General features: G+C 45.6%; 1 protein-coding gene and 1 long non-coding RNA gene across 4 annotated transcripts; one reads left to right on the top strand and one right to left on the bottom strand.

Annotated features, from left to right (window-relative positions):
• Positions 1-3,489: 3,489 nt before the first annotated feature.
• On the bottom strand, positions 3,490-5,435 carry LOC125696943 (uncharacterized). Its single transcript, XR_007378617.1, has 3 exons — positions 5,251-5,435; positions 4,927-5,055; positions 3,490-4,484 (listed from the first exon to the last, which is right to left on the bottom strand). It is a non-coding gene; the product is annotated as an uncharacterized LOC125696943 (long non-coding RNA).
• Positions 5,436-5,524: 89 nt separating this feature from the next.
• MARCO (macrophage receptor with collagenous structure) lies at positions 5,525-27,576 on the top strand. Of its 3 annotated transcripts, XM_048953329.1 has the most exons (16): positions 16,290-16,554; positions 17,227-17,319; positions 17,539-17,640; positions 17,898-18,128; positions 18,322-18,357; positions 19,496-19,549; positions 19,900-19,989; positions 21,233-21,340; positions 21,460-21,504; positions 21,740-21,835; positions 21,931-21,984; positions 22,990-23,034; positions 23,190-23,297; positions 24,516-24,689; positions 25,011-26,232; positions 26,268-27,576. In XM_048953329.1, the coding sequence occupies exons 1-15, from the start codon at positions 16,440-16,442 to the stop codon at positions 25,139-25,141; spliced, it is 1,482 nt and encodes a 493-aa protein (XP_048809286.1). In that variant the 5' UTR covers positions 16,290-16,439; the 3' UTR covers positions 25,142-26,232; positions 26,268-27,576. The 3 variants fall into 3 exon arrangements, with proteins under 3 accessions (XP_048809288.1, XP_048809286.1, XP_048809287.1); XM_048953331.1 differs by lacking the exons at positions 16,290-16,554; positions 17,227-17,319 and adding an exon at positions 5,525-5,610; XM_048953330.1 differs by lacking the exon at positions 17,227-17,319 and having other exon boundaries at positions 16,295-16,554.

The following is a 27,576-nucleotide window of genomic DNA, read 5'->3' on the forward strand; positions in this document are numbered from 1 at the left end:
TCTAACACCCTATGGCGGGGGTCCACAACTTTGAGAAAGCCTCAGAACATCCAAACAAATGTTTCCAAACAGGAAAGGAGCCAAGTTACCATGTCTGCACACAAAACTGGGATGCTGAGATGGGAAATGTAGCTGAGATCACATGGAGCTATAACTCCATTTTGCCTGTCTGGGGTCCAAAGAACCTTACGTAATGCAGCCAGCTCTGGAGGGAGACAATATCTCAGATGAAAAATGACTTCCCAGGTGCCATGGACAATGTGCTGGCTGGGCAGGCTCAGGCAGCTCACTGTGCTTTGTCCTCAGGCCAATCATCAATGTCTCCATCCAAGGGGTGCTCAATCTCATAACAGAGGAGGTTCGGGTTGGATGTTAGGAAACATTTCTTCTCAGAATGAGTGTTGAGGCAGTGGCACAGGCTGCCCAGGGAGGTGGTGGAGTCATGATCCCTGGAGGTGTTCAAGGACCCTGGAGATGTGGCACTGAGGGACATGGTCAGTGGGCATGGTGGGGGAGGGTTGGTGATCAGATCAGATGATCCTAGAAATCTCTTCCAACCTTAATGATTCCATGATTCTATGACGAGCAGCTATGGATCTGATCTCAGGAGTGGGTGATACGGACTCAAGGCATCACAAAGAAGGGATGAGTGGCCTGCAGGAACATGGCTGAGCTGTTCCCTGTCTTGATGCTCAGAGCAGTTTTCCTTCACACTCCGCATTGTGTTGCAGTTGAGTTCAAAGTTCAACTCTGTACTACAACACAATGAGCACGTCCTGAGTTACAACCACTAAGCAGCAAGGAAACACTAGTAAATCTTAGTGTGGAGGCTGATACAGTGTAAAATACAACATAAAATATGATGCATGGGTTGGTATGGAGCCTGCAAGCCTCTGATCTGTTCCCATGGGGGCAAATTCTGGCTGAGTACTCCTGATGGAGCTCACAGCAGGCCAGCTGCCATCAGAGGGCCTATAGCCACCCTCATGGCTCTTATCTCAATAATTCCTTGTTATTAATAACTTTTATAGTTTATATGTAGGACTGAATGGTGTGTGCTTTTTCAGCAGGGACGAACCACTCAATCACATAAAGCCTCACCTAAGAGAAGCTGCTAGATGAATCATTTAGGTTGATTGAGGGCTGTGTAAGTGATATATTAAAGATGTGCCGAGCAACATTCCTTGATGGGGAAAATTATGTGTTTTCTGGCAGATTCATAAGCTGAGGAATTCATCTGTGGGTTGTTAAGGAGATTATTGTCTGGTATGTGTGTGTATGCATGGGAACAGCGATGCTAGTCAGGCCAGCTTACTAGATAGGCAAAATAATCTGGTTTTGCTAAAATGAAACTGTCATCCCAGGGTGATGCCAAGTACAATTTTGGCTCATCACATCTAACTGATCCTTTCTGTAACTCTTATACCAAAGAGACATTTGGTGCATGGACATCAGAAATGGGAGCAAGGTGGGACAGGGCTAGCAGAGCTCACTGTGACAGTGATTTCTATCTATGGTACACATTTTTAAAGCTATTTTTTTGTTGTTGGTGGTGGTTTTTGTTTTGTTTTGTTTTTGCTGGAAATGATGTGCCCTCTCCACTGCACCCCCATAGTGTCTCCCTTCAGAGGAGTGTTGCCCTGCCCACTCCTCCTTTCTGCACAGATTGAGTATGAGCTCCATTTTGATTTCCATTCAGTTCTCCAGGTCACATTTAGAAACGTTTCCATTTCCACAGATCTGTATCTCAGAGAGCACTTTTCTCCCCAGAGAGAAGAGAGCTAATAATTAATGCCATTAACCATGAGTCTCCCTGCTTAGAGAGAGGCTGCAGAGCCTGCACATGGGGAGCTTATGGTCATCTCAGTCAGCTGACAGAGCAAACCAGAGGCCAGCTCTTCAGCCCATTGACTAAGTGGCTCAGAACCCATGGCACTCAGCTATGTCAGCTTTCTCACTGTGTTCTTTATGAGATTATTGTGGCCATTACATATCTCCCATTCACATCACCCATTACGGCTTTGAGAGATGTTTAAACTGAACTTCAAAGACAGCTTGGAGTTACCTAACACTGCCAAGAGGACTCCAACAGCTGGTAGCGTGGGCAAGGCTTAATCTTTGGGTGAGTCTGTGCTTGGGCAGGGCTGGGATGGTTTGGTGCTCCTACATGAGATTGGATATTAGGAAAAAAAAATTCAGAAAGAGTGGTGAGGCATTGGAATGGGCTGCCCAGGGAGGTGGAGGAGTCACTGTCCCTGGAGGTGTTCAAGAACAGGGTAGAAACGGCACTGAGGGACGTGGCTTAATGAGCATGGTGGTGATGGGTTGATGGATGGACTAGATGATCTTCATGATCTTTTCCGACCTCAAGGATTCTATCATTCAATGATCAGGACAACTGAGCCTGGTACAGGTGTTGCTGTGGCCACTGAAGATAAACTGTTCTGGCTTTCAATATGGAAAGGATGCAGGGAGCTGAATTTCCAATGTTAGATCTGCAAGGCTGCAGTGATGTGCCAACAGAGGGCTCTGGACAAGCCCTAGTGAAAGGTCTTTATTTGTGGTGACAGAAATATAAATATACAGATTAAAGGCTTTGGTTCTGACAGGCCATGGCTAACTGCACAGCCTCCTGAATGATACTTGGTGTGTTTCCACCACCACAGTGCTGATGCTGCGATTGATGAGGGATGCTCTCCCCTTCCTCCCCAACAGAACACAACCCAAAGGACAATCCACTTCAATTAAAAGTACCAAAACACCCAGAGTTCACTCACATAAGGAAAGGAGCTAACTACTCCTAGTTAGTTTCCAAATAGCTTCCTCTGACCTACAGTGCCTAAAGCCCTTAGTTAACACTTCCCAGCTCTTTGTTGGGCGTGCACATTCCTCAAGAAAGCACAATAAACCCGGCTCTTAACAAGGCTCACAAACCCACTGTGCAGCTGGGCGAGATATTTAGTGCATTGGACAGTAAAGACAGGAATGCTTTGAAGAGCAAACTCATGGGGCTGAGCTCAGCTCACTCTGGAGTATCCCAGTGAGCAGCTGGGCCAGTGGAGGAGCTCAGCCTTTACGAGCTGGCAGCCTTGTGATGCCCAGTCCTGGCCCCAGTGATTTATCCCTGCAGCCCGGGATGCTCTCACTCCTATGTTCTGCAGGGCTCTGTTCCGCATTAACTCGTCAGCAGGTTGCAAAGCCACTGCTCCTGCACAGAAACTTTCCTAGAGAGAGCAGCCTGCAGGTTGTCATCCCCATTGTATGGCTGTGGGAGGCAGGAAGTCACCTCCTGCTCCTCCTGGCCATGCTCTCCTCCTCCAAGCAAAGGTGTGATTAAACTCCTGATTGGTGCCTTTTGCCTTTTTTTTTTTTTTTTTTTGACAAGACACAGTATGATGTCACACAAAGAAGGATTGAAGCGATCTCATCTCAGCACAGTGCAGGTGGCAGTAAGACACTGAGTTTCCACCTGCATTTACACATTGCCATACTTCCACCTGTGGCATTTAGGGGTGCTGATTCTTCTTCATACTTGCATTTATACCATCTCTCCCAGGAGGGGTGAGCTTGGGTTTTCCAGCAGATGTTTCTTATTCTGACCAATATCTTCGAGAAAAAAATATGTTTTTCTCTGAACTGCTACCCAAAAAAGGAGCCTTACACTGCCACCCCACTACAGACAATGGATTATTTCCCTGAGCTGATCAGTGAGATCTAGAAACACCCATGCTGTGCAGCATCTCTGGGTACCAGAATGTCAGATTTCCTATTTTTAGGGAGAAGGAAAGGAAAAGGAAAAGGAAAAAGGAAAAAGAAAAAGGAAAAGAAAACTTCTAAAACCTTTCTAAGCCTTTTTCTCTACGCAGGAGCGCTCCCGTCCCCGGGCAGGCGCCCACCAGCAGGTGGGGATGGTGCCGTGCGCTCGGCTCCGCCAGCCCGAAGTCGGGGGTTTCCTCGCCTCGCTTAGCCCTGCTCGCTCTCCCTACAGCGACACTACGCGAATGAGGTGGAAATATTGGAGCAAGTGAGAGGCACCGAAGCTGAATGCTGTCCCTTTGGCAGCTCCCGAGGCTGAGGTGTGCAAAGCAAGGGGTTGTCATAGATATGCCGCCTTCCTTCGTGCCGGAGCGAGGTGTCACCGAATGTGATGGATTTTAAGCAATTAAAGGATACTTTTCCTACTGAGACTCATCTGGGCTGGGAAACTCAGTGCTCTGTGCTCCTCCTGCTCACTTGTACGTGGCTTCCAAAGAGGCAGATGCCACAGTGAGAGCGATTCCTGCATAGTCAGGCAGCAGATGACATGCTTGAAGAGCAGGACAGGCTTTGCCTTTCAGGATACTGTGCAGCTGCAGGTGACACAGAAACATTTCCCTCTGCTGCTTCAGAGCAGGATACCATCCACAGACACCGGGAATGGGGGGTCCCAAAAAGCAGGTATTGGCAAACAGCAGCTGGGGTGCTGCAGAGATGTCAGCATCAGCCTGCCTCAGAAAAAGAAGTGGGAACTTGATGAGAGTCTTCAACTATGTAAGAGGGTATTATAATGAGGGCAGCAGTCAATTGCTCTCCATAGCTACTAAGGGTAGGACAAAAAGGAAGGAGCTTAATGTGTAACAGGAGAGCTGAGCATGAGGCATTTGAGAAGGAAAAAAACTCCTGTCCTTCCTAACTGTGAAGGTGATTAAGCATTAGGACAGGTTGTCCAGGGAGGGCTTGGAGCTTATGTTCTTTGAGTTTTAATAGCATATTGCACAAATGTCAGTCAGAAATCATCTTAAGGAAAACGACCAATGCTTTTTGCTCTTTTTAAGGCAGCCTTGCACCAGGTCTCAACTTTACACTTCAGAGAGCAAGGTTGGGGTTTTATGTTTAAGACATGATAGAAGAGTTGCTTTCAAGCAACATGGAAGGAATTAGCTCTACCTGCTATTTGTTTGTAAACAGCTGAGGAGATGAAGGTGTTCTGCAGCTGCTTCATTGCTGGATCTGGCTGTGCCCAGGTGAGACATTATGTCAAGCAGCTTGTTCTTCATCACTTTATTCTTCTTCTCTCTGGAGCAGTATGAAACATGAACATCATGGCTAGGACTCATGTTCCTGGCAAGAGTCAGGATTTCTTTGCCATACTGCTGTAAATCTATCTCTAGCCATTTATACACATTAGAAAATGTAATATATATATTTTTTTTTCATCCGAGAGCTCTGGATTTAACATTATGTTATCACAGCTTAAGTTTGATTACTTACATCCTTTTTTAAATGATATAAAATGGTAACTCTGAAGGCTGCTTCAAGATGGCCGTTTGCAAATGAGCTCAAGGTATCACCAATATCTTAAAGCAGCTATCAAGGTTCAGCCATTTATATGTATCTTAGGAACTTAACATTTCCTGTTGTAATGGAAATGCTGAGTCACGGCCTGAAGCAGTGATTGAGCACCTGGTAGGAAGGCAGGGCCAACACAGGGGAGCTCAGGTGTATGCAATATACTGAGTGACTGGAAGGCAAGGACCTAGGATCCACCCCTTCCCAGACTTCATTTAAGGGTTGGCAGCGGAGGTGAGGGTATTTTGTTGGGGATCTCTCTGTATCTGAGGTCTTCTGAAGGTAAGTAGTTACTTTCTTTCTTTTATTTTTATAACTACTGTTGTGTTTGAGCAAATTCTTTCTTGTTGCAGCCTGGGACCTTGCTGCTCTGCTGTCGTTGTGCTTTCCATTGTGTTACACCTATCCTTTTAGCTTATACAAAATGCTCAAGAAGCCTAAAATGAAGTTCAACAATCCTATTAGTTTCATTTAAATTTTTGCCAACAGAGCAGTGTGAATTAGTGGTGAAGACCACATAATGCACCTGTGGATTTGGAAATGCCATAGATTTTCCAGGCAAACAAGCTGCAGGGTAGATGTCAGGCTCTTGTGCTAGATCACATCTTAGGAGCTTATTGAGACTTAATGGTACTTCCCAACCTTAACAATTCTATTAAGTTTATCTGGTCCAAGCCATCCCCACCACGCCTGTGGTGTCCCTCAGTGTTACATCTCCTTGGTTCTTAACACTGCATTTCTAGCATTAGTGGGAGTAGAATAACATGGAAGGAGGGCAAAGTGAGCTGATCCCGATGAGGAAAGTGCTGTAGAGCAGCTCAGAGGAGCCCTTACCCAGAGGTAGCCCAGCCAGGTTCCCTTACACGCAGAAAAGGGAACTTCCCTTGGGAAAAGAAGCTGCTTTCTGATATTGTTGTTCTTCTTTTTCTTTTTTTCTCCTGACAAAGAAGTTAAGATATTGGCAAAGGTCCTGTCAACAACTTCTGCTTATCTCAGCTGTGTTTCCTCCCCATGCTGAGCTGGAGTGGCTCAGGACAACAAAGGATCTCCTTCGTTAGAACTTTCAGCAGCTACTCAGAGAGACAGCTACCAATGCAGTCAAAATGGAAACTGAACTTCTTTGTGCTCTAGATCCCAGTCTTTTCTGTAGCTCCACTAGGAGAGCTTTTTCCACTGTGACTTATTGAGCATTCCCTAAGGAATGAGCAGGATGAGCTCCCCAGTCCTGAGCTCCAGGTGCCTGGTCTGTCCTGTTCCCATGGTGCCCTTGATCATTGGATCACTGAACAGCTTGGGCTGGAAAGGACTGTAAAGTCCACCCAGTTCCAAACCCCTGCTGTATGCTTGCCCCCTACCAGCTCAGGCTGCCCAGGGCTCCATCCAGCCTGGCCTTGAGCACCTCATGGGATGGGGCACCCACAACTTCTCTGATGGCCCCATGTGGCTGCCCTCTAATTCTGCAATCTCTACCCAGTGTAGAAACCCCATTTAACATTAGAAGCCCTATAGGGCTTGTTTTGTTGTTGTTGAAGATTGCATGATGAGTCGTACCACAGCTGTGGCTGGGTTTCTCAGGGCCTGCCTGCAATGAATGGTGTGTCTTCATCCATCAGCCTCTTTACGCTGATTGTGCCCTTTGCTCCTAGCTAAAATGTATTTCAAGGAGGTTTTCTATTCTAATGTTATTTTAAAGCAAGAAGGGTCTTGGCAGGGCAGGCAGTATAAAAATATAATAGCGTATTAATGAAGAGTGGGAGGGAAGGTCACCCGCCTGTTATTTGTAGCACAATCCCTGATAAGAGGTCATTAGTCATTCAAAGCCACTGAATGGCTTTAATTAAAATCGGAGCTTCAAGAGCTGGGTTGAGTCTGCTGAACAGACTTTCAGGGCAAAAAGACAGAGTGAGGGAAGGAAAGAGAGCAGGAGTTGACCAAAATGACAATGAGCTTAATTAAAGGCAGAAGGAGCTCCAGGAAACTCTCATTTCCATGCTCCCACTTGTTTTCTCTTTTTTCCTGGTGCTCTGCAGTTGCATGAGAATGGCAAATTCCTCACTGGGTCCTGCCTGGTGGCATTGCTTCCCCCTCCACTGCACCAGTGTGGGGACAAGGAATAAAGCACCAAAGCAAAAGGGCAGCTGGTACCAAAAGGGGAAAAACAAGCCTCTAAAGAACTTTAATATGCCTTAAAATAGAAGGAAATCAGCTTGCCTTAGGAAGAAGGCAGTTTTGCCCTTCCCAAGGGTAAGTTTGGAACTTACCCTTCGCAGCTTCTCTCTCTTGATTACATCCCCAGTATGTCCATGTGTGCAGGGATGCCAAGAAGCATTGATATATGTGCTCTGAACAGCTGCAAAGCAGACACAGCCACTCCTCACCGTGAAAATAAAGCAGGGCTTTTGTCCCCTGCTATTTGCTATATGCAACATATCATAATTAAGTAACGTGAGCTTGCTGCCAGCCTAGGACACTGCTGCTGGATTGTGATGTGTTTACATCCTTGGACTTGGATATATTTCTATCAGTTGTTTTTATTTTAATGTTTCTTCAACCAGTTGTTTTGAAGACTGTGAATGACTGACCTTGGAAAAACTGATGGGCTGAGCTGTGGCTGCACAGTGTGACACCTGCTGTTAGCAGCCATCTGTCTGCCCTTCCCATGTTGGGTCATGTCAGAGCTCTGTGTATGCCAAGAGCAGACAGAAGCCCCCATCTCCTGCCCCATTATCTGTGTGGGTGCTGGGGCAGAGTCTCCTCTCCCACAACCAGCAGCTGCATGCAGATGGCTGATGAGGAACTGTGTATGACTGTTTAGACAGTACAGTGTGTCCTCTACAGGTAGGGCCACTGACACATCACATCAGATCTCTGTGTGCACCAGGGTAGGACTTCTTGTGCCAGCGAGCTATAGCACCTCTACTAACGTTGTTACTAGGCTGACAAAACACAGTCTACAACAAAAGTTCTCTTGGCCCAGCTCTCTGTGAGGAGGTGAGATAGACTTTTGCTCTCCAGACAGCTCATCTCCACCAGAAACACGCTGCACTATAGCCCGAGCATCACTGCTGTTGCAAAAGGCATCCAACTAAGACCAGTGCCTAATTCTCCATCTGTTTCACATTTGCTTGGATCTTCACACTCTTAAGCTGGAGAATGAAATCGATGACCTTGATCTGCTTTCTTTTCATTATGCTGTAGGGTTTGCTATTCTTCTTGTTGCTTTGGGAAGTAATTTTGTGAGGCTTTCTCGAAAGCCACTTCTAATTGAGAACTGCCATTTTCAAAGTTGCTGCCAGTTGAAAAGTGTACACCCAAGTCTCTTCATAGAGATTATTTAAATACCCAGCCCTTGAGTGGCTGCAGGTTGGATATTAGGAAGAATTTATTTTCTGACAGAGTGGTGATGCAGTGGCACAGGCTGCCCAGGGCAGTGGTGGGGTCACCATCCCTGAAGGTCTTCAAGAACTGTGGAGATGTGGCACTGAGTGACATGGTTTAGTGGGCAATCTTAGTGGCAGGTGGATGGTTGGACTAGGTGATCTTAGTTCTTCTTCCAACTTCAATGATTCTATGATACTACGATTCTAAGGTGAGGTGACACTTGAATTAGTTCATTTCTTCTTTGATCTTTTTTTTTTTTCCCTAGTGGTGTGAGCTACTGGACTGTCTCCTTCCATAAAGGAATGCCTTTCTTTAGCTTTCTCTGGTGGACTAATAACGCATTTCTGGCACATGCATTTATTGGCATGCCCACGTCTTTTTTTAATATTCTTCCCACTGCATGTCTCTCCATCAATCCATAGTCCTTAAGCAGAGACTTTTAAATGCACCTCAAAGCAGAAGTCAGGTTAATATGTTTTTCTCTCCCTAAACTGGGATCATCTCTCCCAGGCTTTCTTAGCCTTATACAAATGTTCACACCAAGCCAATCTGAATTCCCTTTCAAAATATGTTTAATAGGAAAGGTATGGTTTTGTAAGTAGATTAATGCAAGACTGATGCTGCACAGACAAAATGCTGTAATGATTAACATGTGGTGACTCGGACAAGTTACCACTGTGATAGCTGTGTGAATTGCTTAGCAGCTTGCTTGGTGCAATTGAGAGAAATTAGGACAGCCAGAAGCTCACTGAAATTGTCACATACTCTACTGACACATGTGATTATTTTTTTTAATGTCTTTCTAATATCTCTGGCAAGGGGAGGTCTTGAAGCCTTGTCCTGAGGTCTTTGCAAATCCCTTTCAGATGTGGGTGGAAGGGGAGAAGGGCCAGGCTGCCTGGCTCAGCCTCCCTCTGCCTGGGCTGGCCTCCCTCACACGGCCCCACACATGCATCCACTCCCTTGCTTCCAGCCCCAAAATGTCTGTGCTAGATCTTGCAGGGGCCTCACCAAACAGGGAGGGACACCTGAGGTACCTGCTGTGCTCTTCTCCCACACTGAGGAGCACCAAGGAGGGCCTTGAGGACCACTGTGCTCCGTAGGTCTCCTAGTGAGCGCTGTCTATCTCTCCTGCCCTATTGCCTGCATCAGCAGAGAAACTGCCTGCTTGGATGTGGTGACCTCTCATACCCCTGCATCCTACCTCAGCCCTGTCAGCCTCCAGCAGAAGCTGCCTCTTGACTCAATGCACTTTGAAAGAGGCCCCAGATTCTGGTGCCTGCCCACACCCTGGGAAGATCAAACAAGGTGCAGAACAGGCATTTACACCAGCTCAGTTAATTTAAGCACTGCGGGGAATGTAAATCGGGGCCCTCCGTGTGGAATTTATTGATGCCATCAAATCAAGAGTGCTGCACTGAATTAAAAATATCCAGCTTATTAATGAAGGCAAATAATGACAAGCAGACCTGATTATTTTATTAGGTTAGAGTTAAATATTTGACTAAAAATGAAAAACTATTTCTGATGGATTTCTCCCTGTTCTCTTCAATCTGTTTCTTTTAAAGTATATATACATGTGTAGTTTTGGTGTTTGTTCTTGCTTAAATTGTGCCTCCTGCCGGGTTCCCTGGTGGTTGCAGCAGAGGGAGATCATTACAGATCATACTTTATTATCTCTGTGATTACTATTGGACCGTGTGCAATGGCATTTGGCTAGGTTCTGCTCAGTTGTGAGGTTAAAGGAGCAGAGACATCATCCAAAGAGGATCCCTTCCTCATCCCTTCTCATTTCTCTGTACTAAAGTACCTGGCATTCACTCAAACTGGCAGCGCAATCAAGGTAGAGCACTAAAACTTGTACAAGGTTGACAGGGCCATTGGCAAGACATTGGGCCCTGGAGAAAAGTTTGCACTGGGAGGAGAAGAGAGAAAGCCCTCATTCACCCTGATCAGGAAAAGATCAGGAAATGTGTTAGCAGCATGGACACTGGCATTTGAAGCCCTCTTGAACAGCTTACTTTCAAAACTCTGATCAAGCATCCACTGGCCTGTGAGAACAGCAGTTCTTCTGAACTGACAGCATCAGAGGCTCCAGCCACTCTATTGGAGCCATTCTGGGTTTTCAACTCTCTCAAATGTGAGGACTCAAGGGAAGATGTAGAAACTGGGGGGGGGGGGGGGGGGGGGGGGAATGTTTTATTGCAAAAGCTTGGAATTAGAGAAGATCAGGACCATGGGGCAGATTCTGTTTTTATTCATCAAAATACCTTAGCTCTGCTTGATCTGTCATCGCCAGCATAGCAGGAGTAAAAGGGAATTCCCAGCAAGTTCCCAAAAGGAGCAGTGTGTTGGATATGGAAATGGGCACCAGCAGCTGCAGGCTGGTACAAAAGGATTGGTTTTATCTAGAAAGTGATGCCCATTGCCTGGGGCGAGCGAGCTGCTGGTAAGATCTGAGCATCGTGCCATTCCCCAGGCACTTGGGCATTTCCAGCCAGTTTGTTAGACCAGCATCTGAAAGCATGTAGAGGGAAAAAGTCGCTTGTTTTGCTCTTTGATCCCAATTCGTCTGCCCTGCTACAAGTTAGCCCATTTTGTGAGATGCTCAGCTAAGAACATTGGGTTTTGCTTTTGTTTGGAAGGGAAAAGTGGGTTTCACCCCACTCCTGCCGTTCCTCACCAGCTCCTGATTTCCTTCTTCTGGGATATTTCCTGATCCATGAGGCTGAGGCCAACAACTCCATGCTGAGGAATGAAATAATTTATTAAGTACCAGTTCTCCTTGCAAAAGACAGCATCAGAGGAGCAACAATTGGTTATCAACCCTAACTATAGCAAAGCAGCCACGCTGATGTGAAAGTGAGAGGTGTGGTTTGCTGTCAGCAATATGCCTTGAAGGGTGGCAACATCACTTCCATAAAAGTGCCTTTTCCTCTTCTGATGATTTCTATTCCCCATGTGCTGATGTTGGTGGTTTCATGCTTGAGGTTATCATTTCCTAGAAGTGAGCTGAGCAAGCCTATCTCTATGGGCTGTCACTGGGAGCAGGAATGGACCTGACTAGGAGATGAGGTTTGCTGCAGGGTAGGCAGAAGAGGGATGGGAGCCTGAAGAGCTTCCCAAAGCTGAGCTTTAATGCTAGCACAGCACATCTGTTTTACAGGACAGGTGCTTTGAGTTAATTCTGTACAGGCTGCTGTCAGGGATGCTTCAAGTCTGTGTATATAGCTGCTCACATGTCTGCTCTTTGCATTCATTGAGTAAGGGGCATAGGGTGTTTACAGGTTAATGAATTTTCAAGCTGAAGTGTTTGCTGATAGCATTCAGGGCATGGAAATTTGGTCCAGAAACCTTATCAGAGACAAACCATCTTGTGGTGTCCTTCTGTGGAAGATCAGGTATTAGCTCTTTAATTTGTTTACAGTGGTAGACCTACAGTAACATATTAATGTGCATGCAACTAATTGGGATGTGCCCCAATGCAAGGACAATACTGAATAATAAATCTCTTTAGGAATGTCCTTCTGAATGATCTGCTGGCTACCTGCATAGTTCAATGTCTGAAATTACAACCACCCTGAACCCCACCTGACCCCCGAGGTTCTCTAGCACAAAGAGGAGGTGAGGACAGGCTAAAGACCACCTAGCCTGGCTGGATGGGTTGTGGGCATCCACCTGGGCAGAGGGGATCACAGCAGCACATACAGTGACTGCCTTGCCCAGTGTATTACTGCGCTCTGAGGGTGGCCTGCTGAGCCAACCCTGAGCATTCCACTGTGCTGCAGAGGCCAAGCTGGGATTAATTCACCTCAAAGAGCAGGTTGAAACTGTTAAAATACTTTGCAGGTGGTTCCTTGAACTCATGGTGCAGCTGGATCCAGCCTAAAGGGCAGTAAAAAAAAAAAAAAAAAAAGAGGGGGGGAGTGGGGGGAGAAGAAGCAAGTTCTGATGAAATACAAATTAAAATAACTCATGGAAGGGAAAAAAAATCTGTTTTCAATCTCTACAACAAAGCCAGGCAGCGCATCAAGTTGGAAAGGAGAGATGTCAGCCAGGCAGCGCTGGGGATTTTATTGCTTTAACACAAGTGCTTCTCCGTGGCCCTAGGTGCTGCCCCAGCAGCTGGGAGGTGGCACACAGGGATATGAGGTCTCCATGGGCCTCATGTTTGTGGGCAACACCAGGGATGAGGAGGGACATGAAGTGGGGGTAAATCAGTCCCCAGGCAAAGGTGGATTTTGCTCCCATGTGGGTCCAAGCTGCAGCTTTGTTTCCATGCCCCAGTGCAAATAAGGTCTTCAGGTTTTGCATGTTGGTCTCAAACTCTCTTTTGTGTGGAAACTCCCCAGGCACTACAGCATTCCTTGCCACTAGAGCTGAATCCACTGGTGGTTTTTTTTTTTTGTTTTTTTTTTCTCCTTCATGGTTGGACAGTCAGTGTGATGCTAGGGGGGCTTCAGCAGGCAGTGAGTGAAGGAACATGCCAGACCTTACCTCTCCAAGAGCTGCCAGTGGGCAGATCTCTCACAGCATGCCTTGGGATCCCTTGAATTCAGTGGTGCTCCCTAGATGTGCATGTGCACTGAAGATGTTGGTCTTCCTGTGGAGAGAACAATGCAAAACCAAAACTGTCCCAAGCTGATCATGAGGATATTTCACTCCACAAGGTCTTGTGCTCAGCAATAAAAGGTCAGGAGAAGGAGAACAAAAGGGAGATGGTGGTGGTTATAGCATTTGTTCTCCCAAACAACTATCACGCGTGCTGATGTCCTGCCTTCCAGGAAGTGGCTGTGTATCTGCATGCTGATGGGAAGTAGAGAATTAATTAATTCCTCTTTCTGCCTTGCTTGCACACACAGCTTTTGCTTTTCCCACCAAACTGTCATCATGTCAGGATCCTTCCTTCTTGCTTTCTTTCTCTTTTCTCCCATTCCATGAGAGAAAAGTGTGAGCAAGTGGCTGGGCAGGCATTTGACTGGTAGCCATGGCCAACTCGCCACCAGCGCTGACTGGGATGTTGAAACTTGTCAACCTAATTCAGTCTGAAAAGAGGAAAAGATAGAAAAATCATGTGAGACAAGGCAAATTAAATAAGCAAGTTTATGACCAAACCTACTGCAGCAGAAGCCACCTCTGGTCACTGATGGCTTTGTGGTGTGCATGTGCCAGATGTTTCGTGTCAAACTGCATCTGTGTTTCTGTGGGAGAGCAGTGTAGTCTGTGGATGGGATTACTATGTTTTTGGAGCCTTTCTGCAGAAACATGAATACAAGTGTTGGGATGTGGAGTAACCATCAGCTTCCTTGGGTGTCACTCTCATTTCAATCTAGAGGCAACTGCCAAAATGGTGGAGGCTGCTGCCTTGGTTTTCCCAATGCAGAGCCTATTTATGGCCCCACCTTTTCTTTTCCTCATACTTGGAGGATCACCAAAACCCCCTGAATTCTGCCTATTTATGCCTAAGACAGTTTGGAATCCACTAGATGAGTCTGGAAACTCTTCTATGCTGAAAGATAGAAACATCTCTGAGCTAGAATATCATCTTATTGGGGGGAGGAGGAGGAACCAGAATGACTTAAAGTCACAGACTGAGTTACTTTAGGATAAATTCTTGCCCTTCATCATCAATTACCAATGGGCCCACGACACTGATGCAGATATAGTCCATCCATAAAACTCAGTTTAGATACAGTGCACCTCTGCAATGAGGGCTTGATGAGCATCTTCATCTGAGCACATACTATTAGCAGCACAGTACAGAAAGGGCCAGGGTGAACAACAGAACTGCAGGCCTTTCCCTAAGACATTGGCAGAGCCTTTCAGAAGGGGCAGAAAGAGCATCAGGATGAGGAGGTTGATGCAGGCAGGGCTCATAATGTGCTGGAAAGGGCTGTTCTGTTATTAATCCTGCTTCAGTAAGTCCTTAACCCGCGACAACTATGCTGAGTCAGCAGTTTTTTTTTACTTTTGTTCTTTCTTTCCTGAATTAGTAATGTCAGTTGCACAATCAAAGTCAGTCTTTCTCTGCAGCCAGTGATGGTGCAACAAGAAACAAAAGATAGCAGAAGGCAAGAGGTGGCAGAGGGCAAGTGAATGCGTGATCTTTGATGCCAAGGATATGGCCAAGACACTCTCTGCCATGTGCACAAGGAAATCTGCCACTGGTTTGCAGAGGCTGACATCCAGATGTGTGCAAACTGCAATGTCCCCAAGCAGAGATGTGCAAATGTAGCCACATGCAAAACTGTATGGGACATAATTCAATAGAAATATGGGTAGGATAAAGCTTTATCATCTGGATGGGCAACTAAGGATGGTAGGCAGAACTGGGTGGGAATGTGGTTTTGCTGTTGACTTTACTGAAATAGCCAAGTGGAGAACTGAACATTGAATCAGGGCATGTTAGGACTGCCAAAATCTGTTCCCCTAATCTAACACCTGTGTCACGCCACTGAGAATGGTTCAGCCACAACCCAGCTATGGGAGGTGGGAGGATATATGCCTGATCATGGCCCAGCAATAGTAGTGACTTCAGGCTGTTTCAGCCACCCTAACTCATGGGAGTAGCTTAGCCCTTCACCATGAAGCAAACATCCCAGTTCCTGTGCAGCATGTAGCAGAATGTTACTGTAGGGGAGATCTTCTCTTCCTCCCTCTTGGTGCCAACCCAGGTCATAACTGAGTGCTTGAAAGGAGAACACAGAAGCGAATTTCAAAATCCCTACTTATTTTTGGTTTAAGCCTTTTAGAGTTCTATGTTCCAAGTGCAGAAGCAAGGATCTCTCTGCACTGGGTTGTCTGGCTGTGGATTTCCAGCCCCGCTCCACACAAAGCTGAGGTTGCTCTTTCTCCCATGGCCACACAAAGTGGCAAGGTCTCAGCAGTCACACAGCTGAGCGAGGACCCACAGCCATGGACAGGGCCTGGTGACAGTGGCTCATCCACAACTCAGGGGACAGCAGGCAGTGGCAGAGTGGGTGCCCTGCCCATTACCTACTGATAGCTCTTGCTTGCTGGTTTGGGTGAGTCACTTTCCTCCACACAACGTAAATTGGTCCTGGCACAGATTTTGGAGATGGTGAAATGAAGGAGTGATACGTACAGGGTGTGAGAGAAGCAGCGGTCAGGTGGTGGGAACTGTGTCCATGAGTTGAGGAATTGGTTCAAAGAGACCTCGGCAAGAAGCTGTGTTCTGCAGTGACCGATTCAGGTGTCAGCACCACCCATCCACCACCACCTGTCTTTGCAGCTCCTCCTGATTCTTCATCTCCTCTTTCAGTCATGCACTATCATTTTGCTGTACATTCATGTGGGTTTAATCACCATGTAGTGCTTCACCTCACCTTACAGAGGACAGATCCTGAAGGTAACACTGAACTAGGGATTTCCTTTCCTTAGGAAGGAGGCTTACTTGCAATAGAAATCACCTCATGCCCAACCCTGAAGTGCAGAGATACTGAATCACTTGTTGCTGAGCTTCTTTCATAACCACAGCCCTGTGGATGTGGTAGCTCCGAGCAAGCACATGAGAGCAGCTGAACATCTTAGCTTGTGGGATTTTTTTGAGGAACCATTCAAATTACCACATCAGAGTTCTCACAAGTCTATAAAAACTAAGCAGATAGGAAAAGCCTATCAGAAAGCGTATCAAAGCAGGAGGCAGATAAAGTTCCTTCAGCTCTCCATTGCCCTCCATCTGAAGAGGCTCTGTGTTAGCCACATTTGTCATGAAAATTAAAGACAGATGCAGAGGAGATGGAAATTCAAGTGATATGAGCACCTTCAGTATTTCAGACAAGACTGGGTTTGCCTCAGCTGCTACTACAACCTTTCAGATAAGTGGTAAGGTTTCTTTTTATTAAATGGATTGATGTGGATTTTATTGGGTCTATGAAGAAAACCACATAAAAATGAAATATTGTATTTGTATTGAAAATGGAATGCTTTTTTAACAGAGATTTTGCTATTAAATTAACTGACCATTTGAAAAGAGTTTAATTGTTCTTTCCAAATAAGGTTGATGTTGAGCATCTGAAAATAGTTCTCCTTCCCTGCTTCAAAAAATGCCTAATTGCACTCAGACAATTTCATGTCCTAATAGTTAAGATACTGAAATCACCAGATCCAATTAAAAAAAAAAAAGTTTCTCAATTTTTAGCTGAATATAAATATTTTATTGCTGACTAAACCATCCTATTGGAAAACTAATTAAGCCATTGTATTCTTCTGAAGCTACAACTTTAAACTACTCATTACATTGCTTAGGGAAAAAGCCTTCAATTAAGGGTAAATTGTTGCATGTCTGAAGTAATTATTAGGTCTTCTGAAATACTTTTTCCCTATACGGCAAAATTAGACGAAGTATTCCATTTCTTTTACGCTTGCTGGTGACGATTTGCTTTAAATGTTACGACCTGTTTCCATTTGTTCTGCAGCTCAGTTTGTTATTGATTTTTCATTTGTTTTGATGCATACACGGATCACTGTTGGCGACACACGTATGCGGTGCTCTAGGGAGGCAGAACTTGTACTTTGAGCAACCCTCCCTGAATGGCAGCTTGGGACATATGTATGGGAGGGAGGTAGGATTCATTGGTGCAGAAAGAGGTAAGTGCCATGCTCACACTGTCACAGGCTGGGTTAGGTCTAGATGGTAGTAAACAGGTTAGGGCAGCTAAGGGAAAGATGCTGACAGTGGATCACAATGCACAATCAATGCAGGAGGCAGAGGCAGGCAACCTGTCTGGCTTATCACAGACCTTGCAGGAGGGTTTAGGGTGCTGAGCCTGAAATGGCTATTTCTGTCCTATTTTCGTTGATTTGTAGAGCCTCAAATCCGGAGAAAGCCATCCACATGCTGTGCTTGGACTACCCTTGTCATCTACCTGCTGCTGCTGACAGTTGGCCAAGTGCTGTTGGCGTACAAAGGTATGTGTCCACCCTATGGAAGCCTGGGCAGTTTTGCTGGCTACTCTGGGACAGCACAAGTGTGGGTGATGAGCTCAGAAATGAGAAATCTCTGCAGGAGCACAGCTGCACAGAAGGTAAAGTAGCTGCTGCAGGAAGCTCATCCCCCAACCCCTATGTTACATCCATCTGGGCCCAAATATCTACACTCCTGGCTGACCAAGCAATTCCCAGCCAGATCGAGCTGTATATTCATTGCATGGACATTTTGTTTCCAGTGTTTAAGATGAAGGAGGAGATACTGAAATGTCAGGAAAATAATGCCTTCCATGCCGAAGAGATGATAGGAAGATCCTATGCTGACAACCTTCTTTTGGAGAAAAACTTCACAGATAGGGGCATGGGACGTGAAGAAAACTGGAGGAGTCGTTTAGAAAAGGAAATCACCGTAATTAAAAGCAGCAATGCAAACTTGATGATGATGATGAGCAACATCACCCTGCTTGCAGGTATGGTTCAGTTTCTTCTTGGTGACTGTATGGAGGGAAGAAATGGCTCTTCTGCACCACCTGCTTAGCCAGGGGAAATCTAGTTCTGAAGGAATAACTACAGCAAGATTTGGTCTCGCTGTCAGGTAGTTAGCAATGCTGCAGTGCATGGGGTCCTTACTACAGAAAAATAACCACTAAATATTTATTTCAGGGCGTCCTGGATACAAAGGAGAACCTGGTCCACCAGGTATGTGGGTAGATGAGGCATAAACAACTTCACTTCTTTTCCTCTCTCTTCTACTTTTTTTCCCTTGAGAGATGTAAGATGAAGATTTGGGATTTCAGTTGCTAGATCCAGATCCTACAGAATGTACAAATCCCCAGTGCATTGTCACAAGGAGACCTCCTGCACATTTTGACTGATTTCCTGGATGCTCTGGCTTGCCTGAGTGCTCCCAATGGTTGTTGCTGACCATGGTTTTGTCTCCATCTTCTCACTGCCACCCTGACAGAAAAGCTCAAGGGTGACGGAGAAACCATGGCTGGTCATTATCTGCAGTAGCCATCCCAGATCCCCATCTGAGGTAAGAAAGGACCATGGAGGGGATGAACATTTATAAAGGGTTTATGTGCATCCCACCACTGGGTTTTCTGCCCCAGACATAGCAGGTCCTGCTGCACAACTCTAGAACAATTCACATGCAATTCCTGAGTCCCTGCTCTTTAGGGGCCCCATACCTGAACCGAACCATGCATGTAGTGAACACTGACTGATTTGGGATGGAACAGTACCAGCCGTAGGAGATAAATGTCTCCAGTCTGTGAGGATGCAGCAAGATCTGATCTCATGTTGGCTCTGTGCTGAGAAGAAATTGGACTCACCATTTTCCTAAGAAATTCAAGTTCCTGTGATCCTGTAATGACCTAAAATTCATACCTTGTTAGGTCAGGTCTGTATCTCATCCATTCTTAGTTCTTGGCTATGTTGATGTGCTTTTCCAAAGGAAAAAAAAGAAAAGATTTTTTTAAAAATAATTTTTCCATGTCTTCCTGGCTGCATTTACAATGCTGAAACACCACATCCTGCCAAACACTAATACTGTTCATCACAGCCCAATAGCTCAGTGCCTGTTCAAGAAAGATCACCCCAGATGTCTGTGTGAGCAGGCAGGTGGCCTGGCTTGGCTGGAGCACAGTTGGCTCTACCCAGCACACCCAGCCCAGCTCCATGGACCTTTCTTGGGTGCCTGCACTCACCTCTGTCAGCTGTACATCAGTGGTGACTAAAGGCACATGTACAAAAGACAATTTAAAAATTCATCTCTTCATTATTCACTATTACAAATAGATGATGTGTATCAGCTGATATGTGTCTCACATCTCAGGGCTACGGGGACCACCGGGACCACCGGGGATAAAGGGAGACCGAGGAATTCCAGGTAAGTCTTTTCCAATCTCTGCGGATGAGCATAACGTGGCTTTATGGATTATTTTATGGGCGGTCTTGTCTTCGGTCAAGATGTAAGTCAGCAGGAATGTCATTGGAGTTGAACAAAATAAGCCTATGTAAAACCAATGTGAACAAAAGCAAAACTCTGCTGGAAAAATTCTAGTTTTAAAAGTGAGTTTTTAGAGCCATTGCACTGGCTATGGCAGGTAGATGTCCTCTGCCCTGGCACATTTCTCAGGCACACGAGGAGCAGAGTGCCTCATGTTGTGTGGCCTCCTGCTGATGTTCATGAGACATAATACCTAATGCAACATAATAGGTATGATGTTGTCCCTGCAGGCTTACAGGGCAGTAAAGGAGATCGTGGTCCCACCGGTCCAAGGGGTGAACAAGGAGAAAAAGGAATAAAAGGACAAGCAGGAATTCCAGGTAAGACATCTCTGGAGGCATTTAAGGCCAGGCTGGATGCAATGCTGGGCAGCCTGATATTGAGATTCCAACCTCATGGCAGGGGTTGGAACTAGATGATCTTTAAGATTCCTTTCAACTTAAGCCATGCTATGATTCTATGATTCTTCACTGTCTCAGCAATTTATTCCTGTTTAAATTGGTTATACTTGAAACATCACATCAGATCTTCACAGGTCCCATATTTCATAAAAATGTAGGCAACCCTGTGAGTGGCATGCCAGTCCATGAGAGGACTCTTGGCCTGATCTGCAGGAATTTCATTTTGGGGTTTGCTCCAGGGAAAGGAGACATGGAAAATGTTGATTCTACACCATGGGACTGTCCTTATAAAGTTACTTTTCTCTAAGGAAATCCTGAATTAACAGCCTATTCCAGATTAGAACCATAGCATTTTCATTCATAATAATAATACAACATAATTTACGTGCAGAAGCACACGTTAGTTCTCACTACAGTAAAACCTACTTCTGAGAAATTTATATCGTTATATATAAGCTTGGCTTTTAATCACCTTAAGTACAAGAGTCATGTACCATGTTTCTCCCCTGCAGCACATATTAGTGAATAAGCAACATTCAACACTCTCAGTTGGGATGCACCCGGAAAGGAAAGGTTGAATGCAGCACAGCAAAATCAGAAGCTGTTCATGGTGCAGCTGAGGAAGGACATTTGGACGAGCTGGCTAGAGATTCCTTAGAAGTAAATCATCAGAACCCACACACACCAGAGCTAGTACAAGCTGGTCCAGATCAAAAAAAAGAGAAGTAGGAGAAATAGCAGAAGACGAAGTCTTAGGGATAATTCTGGAGCAGAAGGGTGAAGGAGATATCACTCTTTAAATGAAACACTTTTAAGTAATTCAAGCTCTATTTGAAAATGCAGAGAAGCTTAAGGGCAGTTTTGATAATTGCTTGAAAGCACAGGAGTAGCATAAAATGTCCTCCATTTCCACCACAGCTAGGGGAAGGAAACATTATAGACAGCTGTAATGGAGATTTAACTAGAGAAGAAGGCTACTAGTGGCAGAGATACTTTGGGAATAGCCTGGGGAGTTGCAGTGGGATCATTTACCAACGGTAAATGTGAGTGTGAGGCCTATCTCTGATGCAGATGGAAGGGGGTGCTCTCTGGTTTCTGAGACAGTGAATATTTGATGATGGTGATGATGATGATGATTTACACTTCCTGTGCTGCTTGGTAGGTCATGTAGGGCAGAAAGGTGAAATGGGCCAGAAGGGCGATCCAGGCAACCGCGGACCCGTGGGTCCTCCAGGAAACCAGGGAGTGCCAGGACAGCCAGGCTTCAATGGTAAGTGCAGAGGACACAAAACAACTTGCAGTCAACGCACACATGCTGTGGTGCAGGACTGCCCTAGCTGAAGCATTTGGCTAAATCCTGCCAGCACTGATGCTAGGATGTTGTTACAGGTAGTGTGGGAGAGCCCGGACGTCCTGGGCAGAAAGGAGAAGCAGGTAAGCAGAAAGGGGGTGCAGCTTCCTCTATGGGTGTGAGACTGGTCTCTCTAAGACCTCTTTAAGACTGGTGTTGCCAGGGGAGACGTGTTATTTGGAAGGACACTGTTTGTGTTCTGCCTCCATAGGGACAACCCAATCTGCACAATATGGGGTTTGTGACAGAGCTATATTTAATTTTCTTTCTTCATGTTTTGGCTGCACTTCACATATGCTGTTGTTTATCACCTCCAAGGCCCAGCTGGAGAACGTGGCCTCCCTGGACCTCCTGGCCCCAGCAGTCCTGGGGTGAAGGGGGAGAAAGGGGACCTCGGGCCCAAGGGCTCTCAAGGTACCAAGCTACTGACGTCCACACCCTGTGGTCCTCCTGCACTGGCCTCGCTTTGTGTGATGGCTTCACCTTTGCTGATTTACTGTTAATTTCAGGAATGCCAGGTAGTATGGGACCCAAAGGTGAAAAGGGAGACAAAGGAGTTCCAGGTAAAGAAGAATAAAAAGGTCTGCAATCAAACGCATGCATTATGCAAGGTGGGAGGGGGGAATCAAAGCAACAAGGACAGCAACTTGAGTACTGCTCTCTGGGCCCCATGAATCCCAGGACGTGATGGTGAGCACAGGCTGCTGTCAGGCTGCTGTGGGGTAGCTGCTCGTTGGTGGGTTTTTTTCAGGCATCTGCAACACGTACTAGGAAGTGATGTTGCCTGCATTTTTACGTGAATGGAAAATGCACAAACAAAGCCATAGTTTAAGATGAACCCAAAAAAAAAAACAAAAACAAAAACCAAAAAACCAAAAAATCGAACAACAACTTCCATAACCACGCATTAAAAACAAATTTTACAGGCTGTAAATCTGATGGAATGCTGACTAACAAGCACAATCTTGGACTCCTCTGTAGCACTGCAGGCAGAGGTCTCTTAAGAGGCCAGCTAAAGAGTGCTTAGCCAGACCTATTCTTTGACCTTCCACCTGAAGTAGTCAACCTCGCTACCCTGGGCACCCAAAAACCCAGGGTAATGTTCTGGTGTATTTCCTTTTTCACTCTGAATTTATGTAGTGCACACTGTCAGGTCCAAGTGCTGCACCCTCCTGCATGCACTGACACCTGGATGCCAGGAGTCACCTGGCCCAATATTATGTGCTTGCATGTCTGCTTCACCTGAATTTATGTGCCTAAGCTCTCTATGAGGTCAGTGAAGGCTATCTCAAAGCAGAATCTTTGTGCTATCAGTGAAATTTAAGATGTGATACTAATGACCAGAAATCAATTTACTTCAGAAGATAACTTACACCATCTTTATTTTCTGAATGGGTGAAGTCTGCCTTGAGTACAATGGGAAGTAAGACTCCTACTTGACTAATAGATGCCTGTAGTGCAGACAGTTAATGTGGACTGGGTGAAATCCATAATAAATACACATTTGCATAAATGTTTTTAAATTGTATAAGCATGTAACTTTTTTTTTTTTTTTTTTATGATCCTAGGTACTGTAGGGCCAAAAGGAATAAAGGGAGACCAGGGCCCACAAGGTAAACATTCATTTGACAGCATTAAATATTCTGATGATGATTAAGAACAGTACTTTAGATGTCATGTTCCAATTCTCTACATCAATACGAGATGCTTATCATGCTCCTCCTTTTCCATTTGGGAAAGGACAATGACATTTCTGCTTTCCATACAGGCATCCAAGGTCCAACTGGTCAAAAAGGAAGCAAGGGTGATTATGGCAGTAAAGGTCTAAAAGGTGAACCAGGTGTAAAAGGAGCCAAAGGAGACCCAGGAAACCCAGGTAAGGCTGTTTGCCATGTTGTGTCTGTGGAGCTCGTGGGCTTGGAAGCATATGTCACAGATACGGCACAGATTGGCACCAGCTACCCTGGAGCACGTTTACAGGAAGAACTCAACAGACAGATGGGTCTTTCCAGAGGGTGAACCTGTGGTCTTTTGCATTTACACCTTGGGTACCTTACTAAAGACGTGCAAGTAAACAGATACATTGGATTTTCTCAACTCCACCCTCTCCTCTGTAGTCTGCAAAGACATCTTGCAATATATACTGTGCCAATGGGTTTTACATGGCAGTTGGGAACACAAGGGCATTTAACAAAGCCTCTCTAATAGCAGAATAATTAAAAACAAAACAAAAACAAAAACAACAACAACAAAAAACCCAACAGTTCAAAAGGGCCAACACTACAAAAACTCAAAATCCTTATGCTCTTCCTTTACAATCACAGAATGCTTTCCAAAACCCTAAGACCTGTATTTAAAAAGATCACACTAAACAGTATAAGAGCCCTCAGACAAAAAGCAACCTGCAGCCTCTCTGGGGCTCCTATGTGCATTCCTCTCCTGGAGCTCTGCCTCTGGAAGAGGGGTGGTGGAGGAGAAAAAGTCTCTGGGTGATTCTCAGCTTTCATTTCCTGGAAGGAGGTTGCAATATGTGCTTTGTGGAAGTAGCTTTCTGGGTAAAGAGCTCATTGCATCTTTTCAAGCACATGCACTCTCAGAACAAGAGTTAACCTGCAGTGGCTAATAGTGTACCCATATGTGACCCACTCAATTACTCAATAAAAAGCAATAGCAGGATATTTCCCTAAGCAACAGCCAAAGAATTGCTTTTCAATTTGGAACAGATTTTCCAGAAATGAAAAGGGACATAGGAGAACAGGGAGGAGATACTGGACTTTTCTTTCTTATTCTGCCACCTGACTCTGGTATCAAAGCTACCTGAGATCAAGTACACACGGGTTAACCACCAACACAGCTACCAGAGCAATGAGAGCTGGGCTGAGCAATTTCACTGAGTTCAGTCTCTGGAGACAAGACAGGGCCCTGAAATATTCAGATCTGAGATAAAAGTAACTTCTGGTCCTACTCCAGCTGCAGCAATGGAGCTGGGAGCATTCACGCAGTCTAGGCAGTCACTGCTTCCATCTTTCCATGTGCTATTTGCCTCCTGCCAATATGACTAATGCAGTTATTTTTGTCTCCTCTGATCCATCAGGTTACTACAACAACATACGAATCGCAGGAGGGGGCAGGAGGGGTCGCGTGGAAATCTTTCACCAAGGCTCCTGGGGAACGATATGTGATGATGGCTGGGACATCCAGGATGCCTCTGTAGTCTGCAGAATGATGGGGTACAGCCGTGCCATCTCTGCCTTCACTGCAAATGGAGGTGAGTCTTCAGCAGGCTGGGTTGCAAGACTATCTGCCTGGTTGGGGGATAATGCATGCCCTGCAAGAACCACAGTGAGGGGCTCTACATAAGCAATATGAGAGCAAAGAGGATGGATTCAAAGGGGAAGCTCAGTCCTCTAGGGACTAGCCTACATGTCATGTGCTGCTTGAGCTGTGCCAAAAAGCTTGGTTTTGAGTTTACCAATGTGCAACCCAACACATGCATTTGAAGGAGAGCATACTACCATTTCTTCTGTCCAGTGGTGACCGTTTCTTCTGTTATTCGTTGCATTTATTTTTCTTATTTCTTTTCCCAAAGGCACTGGGCAAATTTGGCTTGATGACGTCAACTGCAGAGGGAGTGAACATTCTATTTACCAGTGTAACAAATCTGACTGGGGCACGCACAACTGCTCCCACAGTGAGGACTCTGGGGTGGAGTGTATCTAATGGGACATAGGGCTGACCTAGGAACCGCTGCCCCCTCGTGTGCTCTGCAGAACCCCTGTTCATTGCACCCATCCAGCTTCTTCACACAGGGGGAACTCCATTTTCCATAAATCAGCAACAATAGCAAGACACAAATAATGTGAGGCATCCCAGCTGTCAGAAATCAGCAGGAGCTCAGACGTGATCAACTGCATGGCTTTGCCACCTGCCTGGCAGTAGCCCACCTGCAGCAGTTGTAGAGTTTCTCTGCTTTAGCTCAGTGCAATAGGAGGGAACAAGAGAAGCCTGCAGAATGAGCTGCAGCTTAGCTGGCCAGCCTTTAACACAGTGCTGTTGTCAATCTGGCCTAAAGCCCATTGTAAAGACCATGTACTCAAGACAGAAATCATTAAATGATCTTTTTTGGTACGCAAACACGAAGTTCTTCAGATGAGATGATGATCACAGGTCAAAATGCAACCATACCAGCATGGAATCCAGTTTTAGCACAGATCTTGTGTTTGACCTTGGTGAAGTCTCCTGCCTTCTCTGACAACGTTTCCTAACTTGTTTCCCAGAAACAAAACCCTCACCTTAGAAATGAGATCCACTAAAACAAAGAGATAATGAGTAAAAGCAATAAGGATGAAGTATCAACTAATTATCCTTCCACAGTGAAACTATGGTCCCTAAACCGAAGGCTTCTGCCTTAAATGAAAGTCTTATGTGTCTGAGATAATAAGTGAAAGACTTCTCTTTCTTAAAGCCTGAAGTCTTCCCCTTTTTAACAGCACTGGGCATTTGGCAGGTGACAAGAAGCCTGTACATAAACAGCTGTGCACATTGCAGCAACCCGCTTGCTAACAATGTATTTAACATGTCAGAAATGGCTGTAAGCAACCCCACATCTCTGCATCAGCATTAGCCACAACTGCACAACTTATCTACACAGCTTCTAGAATCAATTTTGGTGCTCACAAACCCAGATCTAAGTGGAAAAGCTGAGTGGTGCTGGTAAGAACAGCAGGTGACCATATGTAAATAAAGTACTGTCACTGCTAGGGAATAAAACATTTACAAGCTGTATTCTTTCTGTCTTGTCACAGCTGCAGGTGCTGCTTGCATTCCCATTTCCTCACAGCTGCAGGTGCTGCTTGCATTCCCATTTCCTCACTTTGCTTGCTAACGTAAGATGTTCCGCATTAGGCAAAACTGCCATAAAAAGGAAAGTCGCCATGTATCCAGTGGTGACCCTTAAATCCTCCAAAATCTCATTTCTGGACAATAGGCAGCTGGGAAATAGCTGCTGTGCCACAGTAAAGGTCAATCAGCAAGGGTTATATGTATACACTTCCAGGTGCCAGAAACAAAATTTCAAAGTCCACCTTTAGCAGATTCACACTTTCACACTAAATTCCCCCCTTTAAATTCAGATTTCAGACAGGTAGTTCTTCCTCTGGTATAAATTGTTATACTCACTGCTACGCTGTGTTTTGGCTGAGCAAGAAAAGCCCTTATTTGACTGAAAAAAAAAAAAAAATGGATTTCACTCAGAACTCCAAGACAAAACTAGAACAAGAGAACAAGAAGATATAAGTTATCCAAACAGCAGGTAATATATCAGATAAGCACTTTGCAGATCACCAAAAGCACAAGTGAGCTGTAGCAGAAATGCTGTCATGGTTTGAGCCAGTAATTGAACACCTAGTGGAAAGGCAGGGCCAACCCAGGGGAACTCAGGTGCATGCAATGTTCCTGTGCGACCAAAAGAGCTGGAGCCAGGATCCACCTCTTCCCAGACCTCATTTAAGTGTTGGCAGAGGGAGGTGCAGGTATCTCTTTGGAGATCCTTGCCTACCTGAGGCTTTCTGAAGGTCAGCAGCTTCTTTCCCTTATTTTTGCATCTACAGCTGTTGTGTTTAAGTGAATCCTCGCTTGCTGCAGCCTGGGATCTTTCTGCTCTGCTGTCATCACTGTGCTTTCCATCATGTTACTCTGGCCATACACCAGCGCCTAGACCACAGCCAGCCTGCTGTGACACCATACCCCATTACAGCTGACAGAGGTTTATTATTGACTAAAGATGCTGCTTCCCGACACTAAGTGGAGCTCAAGGGCTACCACCCACCCTGCTTCCGCTATACTGGCGCTGCACAGCCTCCAGTTGTCCCAGACCTGGCCATGCTATGCCCTGGTGAATGTGTTTTGAGTACCAGCATCCCTCCCTGCTTCTTCTCTCCTTACAGCAAGCCTTCACTCCCACATCCTGCATTCCAATGGGAACCAGAAGGGACACAAATGTGCTTGTTCCCTTTGACAGGCTATAGTACACACACTTGGAACCCAAGCAGTCAGCCTAAAGTTGTGAGATAAGGTGAGGATTCCCAGTGACCCAAGTTGCGTCCAGCCAGTCCTCCCAGAATAGTATTTTGAAAAATAAAAACTGAAAAAATGCC

The sequence above is a fragment of the Lagopus muta genome, chromosome 8, assembly GCF_023343835.1.
Source record: "Lagopus muta isolate bLagMut1 chromosome 8, bLagMut1 primary, whole genome shotgun sequence".
Lineage (NCBI taxonomy): Eukaryota > Metazoa > Chordata > Aves > Galliformes > Phasianidae > Lagopus > Lagopus muta.